The sequence below is a fragment of the Dreissena polymorpha genome, chromosome 4 (genome assembly GCF_020536995.1).
Source record: "Dreissena polymorpha isolate Duluth1 chromosome 4, UMN_Dpol_1.0, whole genome shotgun sequence".
NCBI lineage: Eukaryota > Metazoa > Mollusca > Bivalvia > Myida > Dreissenidae > Dreissena > Dreissena polymorpha.
This window is the reverse complement of record NC_068358.1, coordinates 116,063,129-116,088,929: the sequence shown is the minus strand read 5'-3', so window position 1 is coordinate 116,088,929 and position 25,801 is coordinate 116,063,129. Positions and strand designations below refer to the sequence as shown.

Here is a 25,801-nt window from a genome sequence, read left to right as displayed (position 1 = left end):
GCCATTGCATTGACTCCTCCAGCTTTGTATTAAGCTATTTTGATGGTAAGAGAGGTGCATATGAAATGTCATTCCATTCAATCTATAATTGTAAGAACACATGTACTAAACTTGTCTTTTCATGGTCTTATTTTGATTGGTTACAGTTCTATTGAGAGTGGTAATCATAGGTCAATTGAAAAAAGTGAGGCATTGCATGTAAAACAGGATTTCTTAAAATCATTCAGCCATTCATACGTTGTGTCTTAACCTTTTCCCACTCAGATGCAAAGTGAAAATGGCTTCGTGCAAACATCATAAAACCAGAACAGCCTGCGAGTAAATAGCAGTCTGTACAGGTTTTATACTGTTTGCTGCTCATCACTACACTACGCGACCCGTGATTTTTGCCTAATTTGTGAAGTCAAGGGGGGCATTTTGCTTTTTGGGTGGAAAATCACCGCAATTTCACGTGACTCGTCACTCCGACGTCGCGCGAGAGCAAGATAATCTTCGCGCTAAATCCCCTCAATGTTGTGTTGATTCGCTGCGATTCGCAGTGATAGCAGTGAATATCGTCGACATCGATGATTCGCCAATTCATGCATATAAACCGAATCGTATCGATAAATGTATACATAACGCTTTTCTAATGTTCACAATTATCAAATAATCCAACATAATTGCAACATCACTTCCGAAAAATAATCTTAACCATATATGTCGGTAAATATGTTTGAGAATTTCATTAACAACTATATCACTACGCCATTTTTCAGAAGTGTAAAGAGTATAGTGCATAATGTGGAACACAGCTTTCATTGGACGAGCGTATTAAAATTTAGATGGAATGCAAACGATCTTACATAAAGAACGTTTTATTGCGTCATACGCCTTCATGTAAAAAAACGTTTTCCTCCTGGAAATTGTGCTATTAATGCATAATATTATCAAAACATTTTTTCGGCACGTAAAGCGTTGTAACAAATTAAGATACAATTCAAAACAATTATACCATAAGAATTAATGTTCCGTTAATTTCCCAAATGAGAATAATAATTTATAATCCGAAACACACTTCCGATGTTTTAATGTTAACACGACGTTCATAAATGCTTCCAATATAGCCATCATGTATATTTCCCGACAAAAGAGCGCGAAAATTATTCGGCAATGTACAAGGTCAAGGTAAAGTGTGTGCAAGTATTGATTTTTTATACAAACTGCGTAGCGCAGAGAACATTGAATTCTGTTGATTTCGGTTAAATGTTTCTTTGGTATTTTTAAATCAGTTATATCGCCAAAAATTTGATATTTCTTTTAAAGTCATATCAAATCAAACACGCCGTATCCGTATCGTTACTGATAGAAGTAAAACATAATACCTTGACGTGTATAGTTTTTTTGTTGTGAGAGACCATCTGAGTAAACGCCGAAAAATATTACAAACTGTTATTTTTTGTCAATGCCATTTGATCTATTATCGCACTTAATTGGCAGCGCCATCTTGTTGTTTCTGTGATTGTCACATCTTTTCACAGTTTGAACACGTACAAAGAGTGCCAATTAGACACTAGAATAAACACTATCATCCGCTGGACAGTACACAATAAATAATCAAAAGTTGAGTGTTTTTTGTTTTGGACGTAAAAACCCAGAGAAATGCATGTACATTATACATCATCATATTTATTTAACTTTGTGAATGCTTAGTGCTACGTTGATGTACTCGGTTTTTTTCCAGCAAAAGAAACACAATGTTAAATGGCTTTAATATATAGGTACAGTACAGCCAAAGCGGAACAAACGTATTTCGCGATCCGCGGCGGCAAGGCGAAACGAGTCGATGCCGCGTCAGTCGTTGAAGCCGCGTCAGTATGCGGCAGCAAGTCGCATTTCGCCGCGAAACTTCGCATCTGTCCGCCGAGGCATGCCGCGGTCCGCGACATGATGCCGAGTCGATGCGATCATGAAATATTATTTTTTTTTAATTATTAGTTACATGTAGTTAACAAATTTTGAAATAACAATTAAAATAATAATTAAAATCATAATAAATTTATTGTGCGCGGATTGTATTAGCATATACATGTAAGCATGGTTAATGTCTGGCCAATTATTAAGTTTGTTTCCCGCCCGTAGCGTATGTATTTCACACATAAACAAGGTCACGTAATTATGTTTTCGCACATACAAGTGGTCAACGCTCCAGCATATGGTGGATTTATAAATTAATTGCATGTTGATTCCGCTATTATATTTTAGCTGAGAAAATTAGCAGTTTGAAGCCACATCAATAATCAAGACGGTGACGACGTATTTGTAGTTTTGTTAATTATCAGCTTATTATAACTATTGTTTGAATATGCGTATATAAACACGTTTTATTTTGTTCATATTATACAGTTAATATCGCTACTAATTACCCGATAATCCCGTATATTCCAGTTTTAAAGCAAATGCTGGTTAATATTTACGATACACAAACATTCTCGATATTTCCTTAAGTATCAAATACATTTTGGCATTTGTTACTATTTATAGAGATGATGAAATAACGTCTAATCGGGGCGTTTTTTTCTCCACTGAACACGCGATTTACGCCTGACGTGTTGTTCATGTATTTATACAACACAAAATACACCCAAACTTTCCAAACGACGTTCTACATGTCTGCATAATTTTCGCGCGCTTTTTATGAAACAAAGGATATTTTAGCACTGTTTATTTGACGCTAGAATTTGCCAAAGGACGCGTTAGCATTAAAATTCGGAAGTGTGTTTCGGATTACAAATTTAATAATGATAATCGAATGAAACATAAACAGTTGCGCGTAATTAATTCTACGCTACACATACATGTATGTACATGTAGGTGGATATCTTTTCACTCGATCCGCCGCGAACGTATGCGGCGGATTTACTCCGCGAAAGTACGCGTGGTTAATACAGACTCGGCGTCGTTGCGCGGATCGATGCCGAGTGCCATGGCGATACGCCGCGTGAACACACGATTCGGCCGCCGCGGACTAATAATCTGGCCGTGGCGTAGCCGCAGATTATGTTTGTGCCGCTTTGGCTGTACTGTATATAACACGATATCATAATAACATGTACTTAAAAATAGAACAGTAATGTATTTCTGATTTCCGGCTTATCAAGCATTGTGAATGTATGTACAATGCTCGGAAAGTAACGCGAGTAACATGAGTTATCCGCATTGGAGCCTGAAACAGAAAATAAATAAGTATAGCATAATCTAGTCCAAATAATTAGACGTAATCTACCGATTACATTTAAACTTTAAATGAAAGTGTTACTTAAACAATTTTCCGTGCCTTAAGGCGCGAATATTTTGCTAAACACTGTTAACAAAAGGGCTACACGTAATAATTCTTTATGAAATGCAAAAATAAGTATTAACATAATTAATAACGTCAATAAACACACACGGTAAGATCAAAGTTATGTCATATTTCTCGTAAATTACCAAATTATTAGTTTCGTCTAAATCAAATACCATGTATAGAGAAACAAGGTATTTATAACCGACCAATGACGAAACACTATGCAACTTTCAATTTACACAGTGCTACGCGACATGTATATGGCAACAATATGGAATTTGAACAGTGGTAGTGTTTTCGGGCCTGGAATATAATTGATTGTAAGTGTTAATAAACATTCTGCTAATGCAATTAGTTAAATAATGTTTACATGTTAAGTTCAATAATTATTGCATGATCATTCTGCGCTGTTTTATTAATTTGGAGCCGTTAAAGCTTCCGACATTACTTCATCAAGTTCATGTCGGAACAGGAGTATTTAAGCTATTACGCCCATTGTATACAACAACAACAAAAGCTTTATTATTGCAATGTATAATGTAAGTGTATACATATTTGTTACATGTAATGTAGTGTAACCCTCAACGTAAATCGCTTAAAAAGGGGAATCACGGCGGTACGCGGTGATTTGCGCTGATTCGCGCTGATTGCGCAACAGCGAGATACATCGCGCGACGGTCGCCTAGACATCACCCAAATTTTCTTGTCGCTCGGAAACACCGCGATTTGTCACGTTGCATCGATTGCGGTGATGCGAGAATCGCGGCAAAAATCACGGGTCGCGTAGTGTATCTAAGGGTTATAAATGATGCCTTTAAAACTTAAATTCAGTAAGAAAGGTCTTTACTTAAATGTAACTTTCTAAGGGACTACAAATACGTAAAAATACATATCTAAGTGGGAAAGGGTTAAATTTACAGGCCAGACTGTCCTACAAAAAGGAAAAATGTATGGCCTGTTGTAAATTGGCCGGCATGTGCTCAATATCATTTTGTTAAGCAGCTGTTCAACAGGAAATTATATACTGTTCTATAATGACAATATTTTTTTAGATATTCTCCTAACTAACATTCAAGATTCTTTTCTTATTTAACTTTTCTTTTTTTTATATTATGAACATATTCTTTGCCTAAACAAGGTTATTATTTTCTTCATTTGTTGGTCAAATTCAGTTGATCTATGCATGGAAAGAAAGTGTTTTACTGTACTTCAAAAATCAAAAGTGCAAAATAATACTACACCAACAATGCTGTGAACAAAAAGTTTGTTAAGTACCTTAAACGAAACACTTTAGGAGTAATTATATACTTTCTAATCAGGAAACAACAACATGCTTTTGGACTGCATGGTGAATGAACAAAGAGATAAACATTTTTATGTCCCCCACTATAGTAGTAATATGTTTGTTGGTCTGTCTGTCTGTCTGTTTGCGCCAACTTTAACATTTGCAATAACTTTTGCAATATTGAAGATAGCAACTTGATATTTGGCATGCATATGTATCTCATGGAGCTGCACATTTTGAGTGGTGAAAGCTCAAGGTCAAGGTCATCCTTCAAGGTCAAAGGTCAAATATATGGGTCAAAATCGCTAATTTAATGTACACTTTTGCAGTATTTCAATATTCAAGATAGCAACTTGATATTTGGCATGCATGTGTATCTCATGGAGCTGCACATTTTGAGTGGTGAAAGGTCAAGGTCATCCTTCAAGGTCAGAGGTCAAATATATGTGGCCAAAATCGCTTATTTTATGAGTAGTTTTGCAATATTGAAGATAGCAACTTGATAATTGGCATGCATGTGTATCTCATGGAGCTGCACATTTTGAGTGGTGAAAGGTCAAGGTCAAGGTCATTCTTCAAGGTCAGAGGTCAAATATATGTGGCCCAAATCGCTTATTTTATGAATACTTTTGCAATATTGAAGATAGCCACTTGATATTTGGCATGCATGTGTATCTCATGGAGCTGCACATTTTGAGTGGTGAAAGGTCAAGGTCAAGGTCATCCTTCAAGGTCAAATATATGGGTCAAAATTGCTCATGTAATGTCACTTCTGCAATATTGAAGCTAAGAATTGTATATTTGAAATGCATGTGTATCTCATGGAGCTGCACATTTTGAGTGGTGAAGGGTCAAGGACAAGGTCATCCTACAAGGTCAAACGTCATATAGTGGGACATTGTGTTTCACAAACGCATCTATTTTTGGCTTTAATTACACATTTGAACATTATTTTTCTGCCCTTTAATAATTTAATAAATAAAAATGTTACCTTAGCCAAAGTTAAAATCATCATAAAATCTGATGTTTGGCATGATATGCATGCACATTCTATTGAGAATGCTCACTCTGATTGGTTGATGGGTAAAGTTGATTTCCGGAATCATTTTCTGTTTTTACCAATGATGCATTAAATATATATTGACATTTAAGCTACAACTATAGAAGAAATTGATATGATTATCCAGGAAATAAAAGAACCGTTATCACAAAATAATTTTGTTGGGGAATCTGCAAGAGGGTTCCTATTTGTGTAAGAAAAAATTACAAAATTATTAAGTAAGTCTGGGAATCATGCATTTTAAAGCTGGCCTTTTGAAATGTTTATCTGCATTTTGGGACGTCTTGACAATCTTTTGGCATGTTTGTATTTAAAACTAGTGAGTCTTATTATCCCCTGCTGGATGGCGTATTGATATTGAAATGGTAGGTGTCGTATCAAGCATGTGTGCATGGGTCCTTCATTATCTTGATCCTGCAATAACTCAACTAGAACTTAAGCAGGAAGAAACTTGCTAGTGGATGAAAGGAAAATATGGAAATACTCTAGTTATTCCATTTTTTATGTCCCCCACTATAGTAGTGGGGGACATATTGTTTTTGCCCTGTCTGTTGGTTGGTCTGTTGGTTGGTTGGTCTGTTGGTTGGTTTGCGCCAACTTTAACATTTTGCAATAACTTTTGCTATATTGAATATAGCAACTTGATATTTGGCATGCATGTGTATCTCATGGAGCTGCACATTTTGAGTGGTGAAAGGTCAAGGTCATCCTTCAAGGTCAGAGGTCAAATATATGTGGCCAAAATCGCTCATTTTATGAATACTTTTGCAATATTGAAGATAGCAACTTAATATTTGGCATGCATGTGTATCTCATAGAGCTGCACATTTTGAGTGGTGAAAGGTCAAGGTCATCCTTCAAGGTCAGAGGTCAAATATATGTGGCCCAAATCGCTTATTTTATGAATACTTTTGCAATATTGAAGATAGCAACTTGATATTTGGCATGCATGTGTAACTTATGGAGCTGCACATTTTGAGTGGTGAAAGGTCAAGGTCATCCTTCAAGGTCAGAGGTCAAATATATGTGGCCCAAATCGCTTGTTTTATGAATACTTTTGCAATATTGAAGATAGCAACTTGATATTTGGCATGCATGTGTATCTCATGGAGCTGCACATTTTGAGTGGTGAAAAGTCAAGGTCAAGGTCATCCTTCTAGGTCAAATATATGGGTCAAAATTGCTCATGTAATGTAACTTCTGCAATATTGAAGCTAGCAATTTTATATTTGACATGCATGTGTACTTCATGGAGCTGCATATTTTGAGTGGTGAAGGGTCAAGGTCAAGGTCATCCTTCAAGGTCAAACGTCATATAGGGGGACATTGTGTTTCACAAACACATCTTGTTGTCAAATAAAAATTGTGGTTGCTTTGGAATGAGAAATAAGTAAAAACTAAAAATCAGTATCCTGTGCTATCTCTTAATGTACAAAATAGCTTTAAGTGTCTTGTTCACTGTTTTTTAGCGAGGCTGTTTTCGGAAAAAACCTGAGGTATTGTCATAGCCTGCTTGTCTGCCGGCATCTTGCTAAAACCTTTACATTGGCTCTAAAATCAAAGTGCTTCCACCTACAACTTTGAGACTTCATATGTAGATGCACCTTGATGAGTTCTACACGCCCCTCCATTTCGGGTCACTAGGTCAAAGGTCAAGGTCACTGACCTCTAAAAAAAAAATAAAAAAAAAAAAATCTGACAAGCTTTCGCAGCCGAGCATGGCACCCATTATGCGGCGCTCTTGTTTTTTAATGAAAAATGGCAATACAGAATTTACTAACAAAACTGTAATGTTTGGAATGTGTGGTAATTTGATCTTGTAATAAATAAAAGTTAATTTTTTAGGTAAGATCACTAGTTTCACCCATGGTGATGGGAGACTATACAAATTACCTGATAGTGCATGCTGGTTGTGGTCTGCCTGCCTTTCATTGGTAGAGAGTTGTAATTAAAGAGTAAATTAATTTATGATATGTGAAATTTAAAAAAAGAGTGATATATGAATTTCAAATGGATATAACATACTTAATCTAACATTAAAAACTAGTTAATTATTATCCTTACATAAGCTTAAGGTGTTAAAGCAATCAATTAATTTTCTTTTTTCCTTTTTTTTTAAATACAAGAACAATATATATATGAACAAATTAGTAACACATCATTAGTAAAGTATACAATTGTATTGTAGTAAGATTTGATTCTTTGATTGATTACAATAAACTAACAGCGGTCAGTCTAGGTAAAAGGCCAAAGTGACCGTTGTCGAAAGTTGACTGCTGTTCTTGGATCGCCACTTTTTAGATTGTTGGTCAGTTGGTAGTATTGCTAAGTCGTTACCCCACCCAGTTGTTTGCATACAGTGTTAAAGAAAGGCTCATTGCCGATAAATAAGCATAATAACATAAAAAAATTCTGTTGAATTATACAGAAATATATCTTATAAATTGATTTAATTTCATACCTATTTTAAACTAAATTAATGACTATCAACGATAGAACAGTAGACTCTGCCAATAACGGACTGTCTGAATACCGGAACTCTCCCGATTCCGGACGGTCGGGCCAGTCCCGTATTTTCTTCTATTTCTTTGTTAAAAAATGTTGAATAAACCGAACTCTCTGAAAACCGGAAACCGGACGGGTATCTCCGTAAATTTGGTCATTTTCAACGTAAAATACATTAAGTATACCGGACGGTCTAAATTCTCAAAATGCCCGAGGCGTGAAAATGACAATAGCTAGTCAGCACAGCGAGTGCGGTGTCACACATTTTGCTTGCGCAATTATCGATTATCGGATTAAACATACCATAAAGGTGTCAAGTCGTTACCGCGCTATGGGAGTCCGATTAAGTAATGTAAAACAAACTGTAAATGTCTATAATAGACATGCGGTAACACCAAAAAGTGATTGACTCGATCGTTTTATTAATTATTTATTATTGCCTATGATTAACAATTTAATTAAAAAATTAACAATTAGTAGGTTTTGAGATTATGAATATCTTAAAAAATATTTATGACGCTGTTTTTTGCTTGTGTGTATGTTTTATGAAATGTGGTACATGTATGTATTGAATAATAAATCGTGTATCTACAACAATCTTATTTGTGTCGTCACTCGCCTTATTGACAAATGCCACGTACGTACATGTATAAAGCACCACGCTCACTTTGGGATTAATCAAAACAAGTCGGTATGGAATTTTTTTTGCTTTTAATCGATTAAAAACACATTTTTTATAAGAATGCAATTAACATCATCAGTACCTGCGTACAGTTATCACATGGAACATGTAAATGTATATGGGTAGTTTTATTTTTATGTGATTCTGTACACAATGCATACCATGTATATTTCGACAATATGCATACTCTTGGTAAACCGGAACTCTCTGAAAACCGGACGATCAGGCAGGTCCCGAGACTGTCCGGTATACAGAGAGTCTACTGTATTGTTGTTTACTCGTGCATCTCGGTCATTCAGTATATCTGACATTTTATATTACATAATATCATTGGGGGATATTTTTAAATAAAGTTTGACAAGACTTAGTGTCATTGACATCACTTCCAAACAAGTATAAAAAGCAGATTTGCTGTCATAAACCTAAAGTATGGTATAACTGTATCGTTCTCATTCAAAGCAAAAAAAAATTCGTACCAGACATCACACAAACAGTATTTTAATTTTAAAAATCTCAAACAATAATGTAATTAATAAATTAATAAATCTTCTTAACACCCTATTATAAATGTTTTCTCGCAGAGGGCCGCTTTTATCATATCAAAGGCAGTTACCGCAATAAGATTCTTTACATGGCAAATACAGTGCTCCAGCTAGGCATAAATTGAAGGGCACCAGCCCTGCCCCTCCAAGCCTTCGCCCTGCCCTTCCTAGAACCGCCCATGCGCTTAAAAAAAACAGCAAACAATGGTTATTATTAAATCTCTTATTACTTTGTAATTGACTCATTCCTCATTGTAGACAATATAATTGAATGGTTTAATAATAATAGGAATAATTGATTCTTACAATTATTAATAATAACATATAAATTAACATGCAACAGGAAGCATTCCATAAACTCCAGCGCGCTCGAAAGTGCCCTTTTGACAAAATACTGCGTGTGGAAAGTGCTCTTTTGACAAAAAAGCCCCCTCCCCTGCCCTTTTCAAATCCTAGCTGGAGCACTACAAATAAAAATGAATTTATTTAATAAAATATAAGAGAGCTAACTGCTACAATGTTGCGATTTGAACAATTACATTTATACCCCCATTAATTGTTAATGGCACAGACAAGTCTGTATCTGAATACTTCATTCATTAACCTTTTAATTTTATCGTCAAGTTTTGTTAGTAAAAACCAGTCAAATAACCAGATTGTTTCAAATTGCCTGTTTAATATAAAAAAAAGAAGTTTATATTTTTACTTGTCCCCTTGGACTAGCAGAGTGTTTTTTTTGGTTGTCGGAAAATCAACTACTTTTTATGTAGAGCCCTGCTATATCTTCATCCATAGCTCATTATGATGAGGGCAAATTTTGATATGGGCCATGCTCTGTGAAAAAGGGGTTTAATCATGAAGGGCTTTCCCTGGCTCAAAAATTTCTTTAGCCAAAGTCGCCTTGATATGGCAAATTTTTTCTATTTTCGGCTATTTTTAGCTCACCTGAGGGCAACGTGCTCATGTTGAGCTTTTGTGATCGCCTTTTGTCCGTCTTCCGTCTAGAGGCCACATTTATTGTTTGATCTTCCTGAAATTTGGTCAGAACATTTGTCCCATTGATACCTCGACTGAGTTTGAAACTGGGTCATGCTGGGTCAAAAACTAGGTCAGTAGGTCAAAAAAAAGAAAAACCTTGTGAACACTGTAGAAGTCACATTTGATGCCAAATCTTCATGTAACTTTGTCAAAATGTTTGTCTAAATGATATGTTGGTTAAGTTAAAAAATGGTTCCGGTCCCTTGAAAAACATGGCCGCCAGGGGCGGGGCATTATTCCTTATATGGCTATAGAGAAACCTTGTGAACACTCTAGAAGTCACAATTTTTCAAATGATCGCGCACACGAACGAATTTTCGTGAATTGATTATTTGTCGGTTTATTTCCAAACTGCCGAATTTCGGCCCCAAAAGCGGCCAAACGAGGGCCCTGAGTGTATTCAAATCTGGGGTAAAAACTGGGCCCATATCACAGGGTTATCATGATTTATTTAGTAAATAACATAATAGTCAATTTTTTTTTTCTGAATAAAAATTGTTGCATAAAAAGCCATCATACAGAAATAGGCTCGTTTCACTTTCTTTTTATTACATTCCTAGGGTTAAAATATATCTTTGAAAACTGACCATCCTATATTGAAAACTCTGACACTGGTCTTTACATCTTTCAGTACCTTAATAATTATTATGTTTTGGCTGTTAATGGTCCAGCATTATGATTTTGTTCTCAATGCTTAGACTGAATATATATTCATATTCCCAATTAAGACCAAATGTGGTGTTAATAACATGGTGGTCTAAATGATGAGTTTTTGTGAAGTTTGATAGATAATAATGGCTTGTTTTTGTTAAGTTGTGGATCCTTTTTGATTTGTGGTTTAGAGATTGCGTGAAATCACTTGAATGTTCGCACAGTTAGTAATGGTTAAAAGTTTTACACAGTCACCATCGATTTGCTCACAGAAAATTCTAAACAAACAGGTGAATAGTATAATTTATCATAAGTGTATACATTCTTATCAAATAGAAATTATATTCCTTCCTTTATATAGTTTCTTAGTTACACACAATCCTTTATTATTTAGTATTTTCAATGTCAAAGCTTCTGTTGATATTTTTTTCATTGAAGTGCCTCTGAATCATCAAAGAAAGTTTAGCCTACCTACAATGTCTTTTTAAGAGTGTTTACAGCATGCAAATATTAACATTCAAACATCTAATCAAATCCACGACTCAAGATGGACATTACTTTCAAGATTGTGTTCTGATACTATCAGCGCAATTGATTATTTTGATGTTTACATACATAAAAGATTTGAAGAAAAAAACGCATCAAATCTAAAGACCAAAGTTTAATAATTATGTTATTAATGATTCATGGTCATATATTTATAAAATATTTGTGATGTAACATCTGTATGAAAATTACCCATGGCTCAAAAGGGATAAACATGAAGCATACAAATGGTAAATATTCAATTAACTTTGATTGTCTTGCATGCATATAACACTAATCTATGAATACATTACACAAAGGCAGTATTACAAGCTTTCAAACAAGAACTGAAACATAAAAATTAATCCAGACACCGCCTGATGCTACAAAATGTTCTGGTGTCTGTGCGATTAGCGGGCCGGCATCAGCCCAATGAGCGGAAAAATACGTTGTCCGCTGATCGGACGCTGATCAGTCTCTATCTTTGACATAAATCTGTAAATTTCAAGTGCCACACTGACTCCGATTCTGAAGTTCAAGCACTCTGGCAAGGGACAGTTAAATGGCCCGATTTGTTTGGTTATCTCATACTTTGTTGCATGGTAGGACGTGCCTCAATTGTGAGCCTCAGATAGGGCTCCTTTTAACTTAAAAAAACAGTCAATTGTTGTTTACTTATCAGAGTCTTTACTTTAAATTATGAGATTTCCCATGACTTGTGTTGATGAAATCAATTTTTTATTTGAAACACAACTTGTTCTGTATTTGCGTTTCCGTTTTTAATAACAATATGGCATACAGGTTGGTTTTAATATCCATCACAAACAAAACCATCTTACTCAATCATCCAAACTGTAAAGTTATTCGCCATCAAAATACTTCATCTTATTGAGCTTATTATCAGTCGAGGGTTAAAAAGAGAAACAAAAGCAGAAAAGCTTACACCTTTCAGTCTATGCAATTGTCATTAATTGAGTCACAAAGGCTTTGTTCACAAACCCGATTGAACCACAATCCCCAATCAAGTAAGGTGTGAAATGTACTGGTCGTTTGGCAGGTGTCAATTTATAGAGCTATTACCTTGATTGGTACTGAATGAAGTGGTTGTATTGGCCATTAATCCTTTGCATGCTGGGTAATTTGTCTTCTGCTAAAATGTCGTCTGCTGAATTTCTAAAATTAGCATTTTCTTCGATTTTTTTCAAAGAATACTATCAGAATAGCAAACAGTTTGGATCCTGATGAGACGCCACGTTTTGTGGCGTCTCATCTGGATCCAAACTGTTTGCAAAGGCCTTTAAAATTCGGCTCCAGCGCTTTAAGGGTTAAATATTGAGGGTTGTTGGGATTAGTGAACGTAATGACCATTGAAATATAGAAGGACAAATTCGGGACTGAATAATGGTGGTCATCATAGGGAGTTGATAGTTATGATTGGGTGGATGTTTAGAGAGGGTTTACTGTATGTGCATGTCATAGTACTCTTATGCATCATTATTGTGCCTTTAACCACAGTGAGCAACCAAGGGCCATATTGGCCCTCTTGTTAAAAGTTTTGTTGAACACAAAACTACTTTATTGATGTTAATACCATCTCCCTGCTAAATATGAATACAAATTTAATAAATTACTGCTAAGTAATGCGTTTAAGGTATTCAATACTGTTTAAAAGCCACTTCTGTTCGTTATCATAACAAAACAGCTTGATGCATCACCGCAGAGTAAGATGTAAATTTAGAAGGTGGGAAGTACGCAATTTTACAAATGATAGGAATTCAAGGTATGTTGGTAATGTTGCAAGGTATACCTAGTCATTTATTATTTTATGTTTGAATTTAGAGCTGCAGCCTTTACAGAAATGACAGTAAATAATTACTGTGTAACATTGGTTGACTAGACGTGAAGTGGATATTGTGTTTGCGGCTATTTTCAAGTGTTTAGTGATGGGAAATTAAGATATCTATTTCATGGGATTTAAGTGGCTAAGTTCAAGCATACACTTTCAAATCGTGTTACAATTTTGATTGGAAGGTTCTTTGAATCTTGATGTGAATATTTGTACTATTTATTTATTTTAAATTTGTGACATATTAAATAGAATTGTGCCCTGTTGGAATGGAATTTTAATTCTCAGAATAAGGTAATGAAAAAATGTAATGTCATTGATTGATTGGCACAAGAAATGAAAGACGTTTATTGAATAAAAAGAAGTGAGTGTATCAGATATGTTTTGCTGGTAAAGATACATGGGTATTTTTATAACATAAATTGTTAAAGGATTTAAAGACATTATTTGTTTATTTTATAGTTTTGTATTTTTATTGATTTTGTGCTTATCAGGCAGGAATATGCAAAGTATTCAGGTTTTTGTTATATGAACAAATCTTTGTTATAATAACGCATTAGTTGTTCAAACCTTTTGTTTGCTCAAAGTATTGGCAATGTTTGTTTCTGACACTTATTAAAAATAGCTTAAAGTTGGTCCTGCTTGCTTCTATTTATAGTTTGCTTCTAAAACTGTCATTAATTTTTTGTTGTTTTATAATTACCTTAGAAACATTGTGGTGTTGTGTGTCAGCCAATTCATGAGCTATGGGAATGATAGTTTACCTGTTCTTTGAATTAAGTGATTACAGCATAGATAAACAACTGTGAACGCAGACAAATAATCTGTGAGTGTTCTGTTTTTAATGTAGATAATATATTTAGCATTGAGTCATTACACCCAGTTGTAAGCTTATGATTTTTTTTCAGATTTTTTATCATAAATTATTTCCATACTCTCTTTACAAATAAACTAGCAACAATATTTTTAAATGTTTGTAATTGTACCATGCTCTGGGGAAACTGGGCTTAATGCCTGTGAATCAACTATTCAGCAGCCAGATTAGCCTGTGCAGTCTGGACTGGCTAATCAGGGATGACACTTTCTTCTTAAAAGGAATATTCGTTTAAAGGTAGTCTCTTTTAAAGGGAAATCCAGACTATGCAGAAAGTGTCTTCCCTAATTTGCCTGTGCAGACTGAACAGACTAATTCTTGACTTCATTGTATGCTCATGCATTAACCCTTTGCATGCTGGGAAATTTGTCGTCTGCTAAAATGTCGTCTGCAGAATTTCTAAAATTAGCATTTTCTTCGATTTTTTTTCAAAGAATACTATCAGAATAGCAAACAGTTTGGATCCAGATGAGACGCCACGTTCTGTGGCGTCTCATCTGGATCCAAACTGTTTGCAAAGGCCTTTAAAATTCGGTTCCCGCACTGAAAGGGTTAAGGTCCATTTTTCCAGACAGAGGCTCTATTTAATGTATGCTGGTCTGCAGAAGCTGCATTGAAAAGAATATGCAGTGGTTGAAGGTTAAATGTTCTAGCATCTCTTAGCAATATCTTCCAGCAGTATCATTTCAAAGGATAAAATTTATATTATCTAAAAATATTTTGTGAGTTGGACAGCCACCAAAACATCCTGGTTTTCTCAAGGGATTTTTACCATGTTTTACAAGTGTTGACTTTTGCACGTGTCTCAGGGATGTTCCTTGATATTAAGGTCAAATTATCATTATGTGGCCATGGCAGTCACTTTACTGTAACATAGTACAGACCTCTTGATTACCTGACTAAGTTTGTATTTTATCTGATAAATGTTTTGAATTTTGACCTTGGTGATATAAATTGCAGTGGAGTACAATTTCCTCTTGATGTACAGTTTTTGCAGTTTTAATTAGATGACATGCAAACTATTGAACATTTTCTAAAGCTATTAAAACTGTTTTAAATGTTTAAAAGGCGTTATCCACAGAGTTTCGTAGCATTTGAGATATGTTTGAAAAGGTCCTACTTTACTTTTCAAAAACCTAATGACAAAAACTTCCATATATCCTATTTCAAAAAAGCATTACAAGGAAAAGATCTGTATCAGGGTTCAAACCTATCACTTTCTGATCAAAGTCAAATACCCAAACCATAGGAAATATTAGGGGTTTGTTGTATATCCATAAATTTTACCTGACCATAAGTTTTTGAGCGGCACCCTGATTTTTGTTTTGGTATTCTTAATATGACTTAAATTAATAAAAGAAAGACTTCAAAGCATATTTTTATGCCCCCGAAGGAGGGCATATAGTGATCGGACTGTCCGTCTGTCTTTCCGTCACACTTTGCGTTTAGGTTTCGCGTTTAGGTTTTGAAAAATGCTCATAACTTCTCTGTTGCTTCAGATAGCAATTTCATATTTGGCATGCATGTGTATCTCATGGAGCTGCACATTTTGAGTGGTGAAAGGTCAAGGTCATCCTTCAAGGTCAAAGGTAATAAAAACATTAAAGAGAAGTAATAAGATTCAATGGGAGGTGATTATGTGTACCTGCAAAATGATAAAAAAAATAAAATAAATCAAAGCGGCGCAGTAGGGGGCATTGTGTTTCTGACAAACACATCTCTTGTTATTATATATTACATAATGTAAAAATAACTGCATTATTGTAAAGTGATATGTTAAATTTCATGAGAACTTATTACTGTTCATGTCGCTCAAATAAACTTATTATTTAAAAAAAAGATCAGAATGCATTTTGAACAAATCAGCTGACCCTGAACAGTTTTAAAAAGAAAACTTGGTAACCAGGACAAATAATTGTATTTTATTCTTCATAACAATTTTAAATGTGTCATCAAATAAATTAGTTTTCTGTTTTAATCCTTTCAGTGCGGGAACCACATTTTGAAGGCCTTTGCAAACAGTTTGGATCCAGATGAGACGCCACAAAACGTGGCGTCTCATCAGGATCCAAACTGTTTGCTATTCTGATAATATTCTTTGAAAAAATCGAAGAAAATGCTAATTTTAGAAATTCAGCAGACAACATTTTAGCAGACGACAAATTTCCCAGCATGCAAAGAGTTAATCTACTGAACATTAAATGTGACTAACTTCAGTCATCTAGGTGAAGACATATTGTTGTTTTTGTTAGCCCACATGAAAACATCTGCATCATCAGTGCAGGATGAATCATTTTTGTTTAGCATGCATTGCAAAGATCAGAAAGTTTAAAAACAGCAACATTTTTACGTAACATTTATGTTGACGCCTTAATTTTGAGGAAAATGTTTAACCCATTTATGCCTAGCGTCTAGAAAAAATGCCTTGGCAAACAGCGTACACACAGATGAGACGCCGCATGATGCGGCGTCTCATCAGGGTCTGCGCTGTTTGCTTAAAGGAATTTCTGTAAGAAATATTCTAAATATACAAATAAATATACTAGACATCCCTAATTTTGGAAATTAATTGATCCAATTTTGAAGGATGGGAGAGTCCACCAGGCATAAATGGGTTAAATCTTGTCTGTCATAACTTTTTAACATTTCAATCAACATTTTTCAGAGAAAAGGGAACACTTTTTTTTACTTTATATATCAGAGACCAATTATAGGCCTCTTCTCAATGGAAAGTTTCTTTAAAATCATGCAGTTTTCACCTTAATCAATACTAACTCTGTTTTTTTTCATTCCCCAAATCAGCTTTTTAAGTGATATTTCTTCCAAAAATTAATAGGCTCACGATAAAAAAACCTGCATTGCTGGGGAAACATTGGTCTTCAGTACAAGTTTTACTTCCTCATTTACCGGTACATCCACCAATGTGACTGGCTGATAGATAATTAGCAGTGAATGTTGTTATGATGTTGTTTTTCTAGATATTGAGCACATCAAAGATTGCTTATCCACTTGACAGTTGAGTGAATGTCAAGAGGGGCCTATTGTGCCTGATGAGATAATTTATCATGGGGGACATCTACATGTAGCTTTTGAACCTGGAATGCTTTTGTTAGGCCTTATTGTGGATAAATTAAAAACTAGTTTTTTTAGGGATTACACATAGCGTCTTAATTCGAATTCCGCCAAAATAATTGACTAAAAGTACAATTTGGTCACTTTGTGTTGGGATTAGGTGGCCATTGTGTATTATTTGAAAAAGTCCATTTTTCAATTAAATTGTATGTAAAGTAAACTGAGTTTAATGTCAGAATCTCATTAATGTAGGAAATTGCACGTATACAAGTTATTATGGAAAAGTAATTAAAGACTGAAGCATATGAATGAAGATTGTGGTTTTCAGTACCTGAACAACTCAAATTAATTTTGTTGACGAAATGTGTATGATACAAGCACATTTTGTCCATGTGTAACTTGACTACTATTTGTGAATTATAAATTATTCCAGTAAAGCATTAAATGAGGAGTATTTTTTTGTCTGTTAAGTCATATCTGACCAACATCCTTGTTCTCACAATTATATTTTGTCTTGCCTACTTTGCGGGGAATTTAAAGTCTGTGTTGTGTCATTGAATAATAAGAAAAATAGTGAGTTATTACCAAATGATTAACACGGAGCACAATACTGCAATGCACTGCTTCCTCCTGTTATTAGATACATACATGCAGCCAAATATCATGAATATGCTCTTGACATGGAGCAGATGTTAGTTCATGGAACAGTTGTATTTTCAGTGCATGACTCAGTGCTGGGTTGTGACACTTGTTTGATGACTTATCCTGCCCATTACTTACAAATTAATACTCTCTGAGTAGTGGCATGTCATAACTATGACAGGATTGGGGTTGGACTTGATGCACATAGCATGCAGGCAATTTGATTGTAAATTACTTATAATAACATCTTTGACTGAATATATGTGCATGTAGATGTGGTAATTTTAATACACTGTCTCTTCAATATTTTTTTCAGTAAGAATTTTACATTATATTTTCAGTATTATTTTTTCCTCTTGGAGTTAGACAAAAAATATACAGTATAAATGAAACTAAATGTACAGCGCAAATGAAAATGTATCTGGGTTGTTGATTACTAGTGACTAACATTTTACTAGATGTTTACTCTTTGCAGTAAAGGTTGATCTTTGAGTTTACTCTTTGCAATAGAAGTTGATCTTTAATAGATATTTAATGATTAAAAGACACTATATGTTAGCCATTTATTTAGAGTCTCAGATGAACATGATATAAGAAAATAAAGCAGTTAATTCAACAATTATTGAAACTAAGATTGTAAATTTATTGATTCATTACAGCGATGGAAGAAGCGTTATTTTGTTCTCTCCAAACCTGCCAAGAGTCTTCCAGGGACCTACATCCTCAATTACTACAGCGACGAGAATTGTAAACGTGTTCGTGGAAAAATTGATCTTGAACAATGCGCAGAAATCATTGAGCACCTAGACTCGGACCAGTTTCAGTATTTACTTGCTATTAAGACCACACACAAGGGGAAGGAGCGCACCTACTTTCTCGCCACCGAAACAGAAGAGCAGATGTCGACGTGGGTGCGAAACTTGTGCAGCGTCTGTGGCATGAAGCCGGATGAATCTAGTAGGATTTTTCGAGGCATTTGCCTTTGATAAAAGTTATTAAGATCAAAGATTGCTTGCTGTAGATATTGTGTTTAAATATGTCATAAATGATGTTGATATAATCTATATTAAGCATTCACATTTTTGCAAAAAGAAACAGGAAATAGTATTATATATTACATGTAGTAGTATTTAAGCAGATTTTGAACCAAGTGGAAAACTCTGGTTTTGTTTAAAATTCTCGTTATAAGATTTGGGTATATTTTGTGGGAATGGCAGACTAAGGGAAGTCTCAAACACATGGTTTCCTGTCAATATCTTAGATTTGCAGTGACTGGTCATCATGAAACTTTGTAGATACCAACTTAACCAAGCTTACATGAAACTTAGCTTGGATTGTGTTTTGGGCAATTCTGGTCAAGGTCACGGTTACTTAAATTTGAAAAATGAATTTTTCTCAATAATTTAAGTTTTGATGAAGGTTATGCACTGAAATTGTCTGTTTAGATAGCTTGAATGCATACCTAGCTTAGGATTGCATTTTGGGTTAGCAAGGTAAAGGTCATTGTTATTAAAAGCAGTAAACTGGCAATCATGTATTTTATGGTCAATGACCTAAGTTTAAAGTAACGAATCTTGACGAAACTTTGGATAGGAAGAGATACATGTTTTAGTTAGCTTGAATGGCGACCAAGCTGGTATTGTATATTGGGCTAGTTAGGGCAAGTTTTAAGTCACAGTTACTTAACCCTTTCCCACTCGGAAGCAAATGAAAATGGCTATTTGCAATCAGCATAAAACCAGAACAGCCTGCCAGTAACTTGCAGTCTGTTCAGGTTTCATGCTGTTTGCTGCTCATCAGTATCTATTAAGGGTTGGAAATGAAGCCTTTGAAACTTGAATCTAGTAAGAGAGGTCTTTTATTAAATTTAACTTTCTATGGGACTACAAATGCGTCAAAATAAGTTTCTGAGTGGTAAAGGGTTAAAGCAGAACTTTTTGCACTCAATAAATTGAGTTTGGATGGAGGTATTGCACTGAAATATTGTATGTAGTTAGCATGAAGACCAAGCTTGGGATTGCATTTGGGGCCAGTCAGGTCAAGGTTACTGTTTCTAACAACTGACAAACCATTACCACTCAATTCATTGAGTTTTGGAGATATTGTGCTGAAATAGTTTGAATTGATAGCCTTCATGAAGACCTGACTTGGGATTCTGTGTTGGGTTAGTTGGGTCAAGGTTAATGTCACTGTTTGTAAAAATATAAAAATTTGAAATTTTTGAAATTCAGTTTTTGTGAGTTCACATGCAGGCCTTGCCAAGGATTTATTTTCTGTCAATTTTGAGCAAGGTCATTTTATATGTAATTAGAAAAATCTCATTCTCCTCAATACAATTTTTTGGATGGAGGAATTCTAAAGAAATTTTGTGTGTAGTCAACTTACATGCAGACCAAACTTGGAATTGCTCAATCCTTTAAATTTGAATTTATTGATAAGTAAAGTGTTGAAGATCCTGTTTCTTGGTTTTTACTTATTTCTTGTTTTAATATTAGATGGTGATCTTCTTTAATGAATAACATTTTAACTTTGCTGCACTTTAAAAAAAATGTGTGAAAATATTAAAAAGCTGTATTGACAATTGAGTGGCCTTCTGGTACATCTGTTAGTTTGTTTTGTTATACTATCATTATTCATGTACTTTTTTAACACACTTTGGTTACTACAGAGGCAGATTCTCCCAAGCCCTCACATCGAGAGACTCCCCCTTCTCGTCATGCCACCAAGACAATGCAGCCGCATGGCGCCCTGCCGGCGTCAGCTGTGGGTGTCATGACCAAGCCTCCGGCATCACTCAGTTCCACCACACCAACAGCTAGAAGCCCACCTTCTAGTGCCACTGTAAGAAATATGAAGCCGGTGTCGAGTACCGTTAAAGCTGCACCAGCGGCTCCAGTGGCTACTTTACAGGAGGAATATATTCCCCTTGAGACCTGCTCTTCAGGGCCAACTCAACGAAGAACGAATCGTCAGGAGAGTATAAGTAGTGTGCCAGATGAATTGGCCCCTCCCCCGCCCCCTTTTAAACACGCTGATGATGTTTTTGACCAAACTTATGATGTTCCGCCACCATCATATAACAGTACTGAAGAGGTCAATCCTTATAATAGAGTGCCGAAACCGAGGCCTTTAATAAATAGCCAGGAACCATATGATATCCCACCGGCCATTAAAAACTGTCAGAGTACCCCTCGTTCATCCAGTGACGAAAGTCAAAGGAACGACTCTGCTTATTCATCGCAAAGTACATACGACGTTCCACCACCAGGGCGCATCAGTGACTCACCAGATGAGGTGTATGATATCCCACCGAGTCATAGTCATCCTGTGGTTTCCATGGCAGCCCCTCCTCCAAGCCGACCACCAAAACCGGGACATTTACAAACGGGATCTAGTTCACAGGAGGCATATATGAATCTTCCAACCAATAGCAAAGTGTTTAGTGATAAATCAAGTAAGATGGTGAATATTAACTCTGTAGTGGCCCCTCCACCTCATTTGGGCATGGTTCTTCCAGCAGCGATGGCTAGTGTTGATCTCAATGAGATGTATGACTTCCCAAAACAATACAATGGTGACACAAATGACCAGTTACTGATGTCAACGCCACCTCCACCAAGTTCCTGCAGTGCAGGGGTGGTGGAGCACAAATATTTCAATGCACAAGGTGGGGTGGTGGACGCTCATGTGCAGGACATGTATTTGCCCATGGAGACAGTTACCACCCAAAAAGGCTCATTTCCACGAAAATCTAGTAGTACAGACAATGAAGTGGAATATACAGATATGTCTGGGAAAAGTTCTTTCGATGATTCTTTTGAGAGTCGCCAGACCATATACGACCACCCCCCGCCCAGTAGACCTGCCGTACCACCCCCTAGGCCTGAAAAACCATCAGGTAAGTGGTGTTTTTAAATGTTAATTTCATAAATAGTTGTTTATCAATCATCCATTTTTCAGCCAGTTAGAGATCGTATGCATGGCTTGGGAATTCTTGTTACTGACCTTTTTATTGACGGGATTCTGCATCACCCTCAACATTACTTATTTTTCAGGGCACAGTTAGTCAATAATTTGTTTCATTAAGACATTTATTTGTTTTTAAATAGATAAATACATGAATCTTCAAATGCAGAGATTTTTTTTACTTTAAAAGGTTCTGATATAAAGACCCAATTCCATATGTAAAATTTGTTGAACATGCTCATTGTGAGCTGTTGTGATCACCTTTCTTTAATCGTCCATCATCAACAATGACATTATGAACATTCTAGAGCCATAATGATTTCCAAATCTTCACAAGACATGACCAAAATGTTTGTCCAAATGGTATCACTGCTTTATCAGAAACTGGGTCACATGGGGTAAATATTAAAGTGAATCCAAAAACAAGGTTACCTGGTCAAAGCTTAGAAAATCTATTTACCTCTATAGAGGCCATATGTATGACTAACTCTTGATGAAAAATGGTCAGAATATTTATCTTAACAGTATCTAGGCCATGTTTAAATTAAGATCAAGTGCATCACAACACTGGGTACTGGTAATCAGGTCAAGTGTTAAAAATTCTTTGACAATATCTGGGTCGTTTTTGAATCTGGGTCACATGTGTCTAAAAACTAGGTCACCAGATCAAAGCTTAGTAAGACCACATCAGTAGCCTCTTGTATGAATAAATGACTGAAACTTGTATGTTAATCTTGTCAATATCAAGAACATGTTCGAATCTGGTTCAATATAGGTAAAAAACAAGATCATTAGTTTAAGTCTTCAACAGTTTGTGTTTGTTAACTCAGGTGAGCACTTAAGAGCCATAACAGCCCACTTGTGTGTTTGTCGTGTACTCGTGTGTCATGTCTAGCACATTTGTTTTGCATCTGGATGTTTGGAAATTTGTTCCCTGCCATAAATAAAGAATCGCATGTTAAATTTTTTTTAGATTGCACTCTGTTTTATACTATTAAATATTTGATTGTAAGATAAATTCTACACTGTTGATCCCGCTAAAAAAACTACATGAAATATATTTGAAAAAAGTCAAGATTATTTCACAAGACTTCCAAGTTAATGGTTTGAGTTCACCTCCTGTATGTCCCTATATATGTGTTGAGATAATTTCTTAATATTCAGTGTTTTTTCACCATTTTGGGAATGGGGCCGGGTCCCTTTGGATTGGGAAAAATCAAGGCGTTTTGACCAACATTGGGAAATTAGTGTTATTATTTTTTGCAAACAAATGCTTCAAAAATGAGAATCGAAGTGTTTTAATCAAATATAAAATTTTGATAAAGTGTAACTTGTAGAGTTAAATGGAAGATGAACTAAATGTTGATCTAAAAATATAAATATATACTTTTTTCCATTTGGAATGGGGCCGGATACCTGCCCCGATTTTGAACAAAACAAAAAACACTGATATTTCTTAATTTGTTTCAAAATTTAAAGCGTGTTACTTGATAACTATTGCCAAAGTATCAATAAAAGAATCAATTTATACAACATTGTTTATTTATGTTAGAAATTTAGAAATTGTTCGTTATAAATATAATATATATGATTTGCTTGTTACTAGTCAGTGTTGAAATACATGATATAATTCAACATTTGTGATATGTAGTTTGTTAAAACAAAATAAATATATTTTTAAGGAATAGACAGACTGTGGCAGTTTTAAGAATCTTCATAGAAATCTGCCAGAATTGAGAATGTTCTTAGAAATCTGCCAGAACTGAGAATGTTCTTAGAAATCTGCCAGAACTGAGAATGTTCTTAGAGATTTGTCAGAACTAGGAATGATCTTAGAAATCTGCCAGAACTAAGAATTTTCTTAGAAATCTGCCAGAACTGAGAATGTTCTTAGAAAGCTGCCAGAACTGAGAATGTTCTTAGAAATCTGCCAGAATTGAGAATGTTCTTAAAAATCTGCCAGAACTAAGAATGTTCTTAGAAATCTGCAAGAACTGAGAATGTTCTTAGAAAGCTGCCAGAACTGAGAATGTTCTTAGAAATCTGCCAGAACTGAGAATGTTCTTAGAAAATTTTACCAGCCAGAGATAGTTAGACTTGAGTGTTTACTTTTAGGTAACTTTCCGGAGAAGCAGGACACGTATTCCATATTCAGCACTTCAAGGACCAGAAGTTTCAAGAAAAAGAACGAAGCATCTCCCAGAGTTGCCAGAAAGTAAATGCACTTCCTTGTATTAATAGTTTAATGAACAAACTGAAAATAGGGGTTTTTGTATTTATAGACTATTTACAGTACAGAACTAATACTTTGTATTTATGGCCGTAATTGTTAAAGTGAAGATGTTCAATTGTTCATGTATTATGACCAAATTTAAATAGTATTTATATTTGTATGACTTGCACAAAGTTGTCATAATGATTGTTTCCATTTAAATTAAAATAGATTTCCATCTTCATATAAATTAAGAAAATATGGTATAATAATTGACTATAAGTGCTGCATTGTTAAAATCACAATGGCCCTTGACAAATCTGATCTTTAAAGGATTTTGAATAAGTGTATGAAGTATTAAAAGTTAAAACTTCAAATGGTTTATGTTTGAAAACAAATTAGCTGTAGGATTTTAGTACAAAGTTGATTTTGGATTATAAATGGCAAGGCCTGGTAACTGAATGATCTTAACCTAAAACATTCTCTCATATATTAAATCGACCCATGAAAATGATTATAAAATTCAAGGCTTGATGTCCATTGGTTAAATATAATAATCAACCATCTTTCTTATGCTAGATCAAATATAATATTAAAATGTTTTATTAATACTGAATGCACACATGTTTGCCTTCATTAGCTCAGGGTTGTAGCCCCATAAAAATTAACGTTAGATACAGTTTTGTCTTAGTCTTTAATATAAATATGAGCTTGCTCAGAGAAAATGGGGCTTAATGCGTATGTGTAAAGTGTTGTCCCAGATCAGTATGTGCAGTCTGCAATGGTTTATCAGGAATGACATTTTCACGATAGACTGGATTGTCGTATTGAAAAGACTTCGTTTTAACAAAAAATTTCATAAAAGTGGTAGTCGTCGTCCTTGATTAGCCTGTGTGGACTGAACAATCTAATCTAGTAGTGTACTACACTTAACACACATGCATTATGCCCCTTTTTCCAAGAGCAAATAAAAAAGACTTTTAAACGTGAATGTAGTTAAACCTTTATAGTTCAAGTTTGTTACCTTAAAACTTGAATATAGCAACCATTTAGTATATTTGACTAAGTATCAATTTCAGATTGACAACTTTTGTTGTCAGAGTACCAGACCCACTAGATCTATAACATGAAAGTGTGTTTTCAGAACTCCACCTGCCTCCAGTCTAACCAAGCCTGGTATGGTGGCGCTACCCTCGCGTTCAGACCACCACCACCCTGACTTCTCCACTAGCGATGAGGATGACGACGATATGGGAACACCGGTAGGTGACCACAACCTGCAGGGGGGAGGGTGTAGTGGAATGGGATGGCCTGTTCATAGATTTGTACGCCCCTGGTAGGGTGGCATATAGCATATGAACTGTCTGCCCTTCCGTCTGAAAACTTTAACATTGGCCATAACTTTTGCAATATTGAAGATAGCAACTTGATATTTGGCATGCGTGTGTAATCTCATGGAGCTGCACATTTTGAGTGGTGAAAGATCAAGGTGAAGGTCATACTTCAAGGTCAAAAGTCAAGAAATACAATCCAAGGGAAGTAATTAGCTTTAAAGGGGAGATAATTTCTTATCCTG

The 25,801-nt window shown here is 35.2% G+C and overlaps 1 protein-coding gene across 6 annotated transcripts in view; it reads left to right on the top strand.

Moving 5' to 3' along the window:
- LOC127879417 (GRB2-associated-binding protein 1-like) overlaps positions 1-25,801 on the top strand; it is a 57,140-nt gene that overhangs the window by 20,584 nt on the left and 10,755 nt on the right. For 5 of the 6 annotated variants that reach the window (XR_008049049.1, XR_008049050.1, XR_008049051.1 and 2 more), the window contains 4 exons: positions 18,707-19,004; positions 20,716-21,945; positions 24,129-24,228; positions 25,370-25,487. Coding sequence is in view for 3 of the 6 variants with exons in the window: in XM_052426226.1 (XP_052282186.1) it covers positions 18,707-19,004; positions 20,716-21,945; positions 24,129-24,228; positions 25,370-25,487 (1,746 nt within the window). In the remaining 3 variants the exon portion in view is untranslated. Of the gene's footprint in view, positions 1-13,446; positions 13,754-18,706; positions 19,005-20,715; positions 21,946-24,128; positions 24,229-25,369; positions 25,488-25,801 lie in introns of those variants that run through there. The other variant, XM_052426229.1, reaches the window with a different exon arrangement.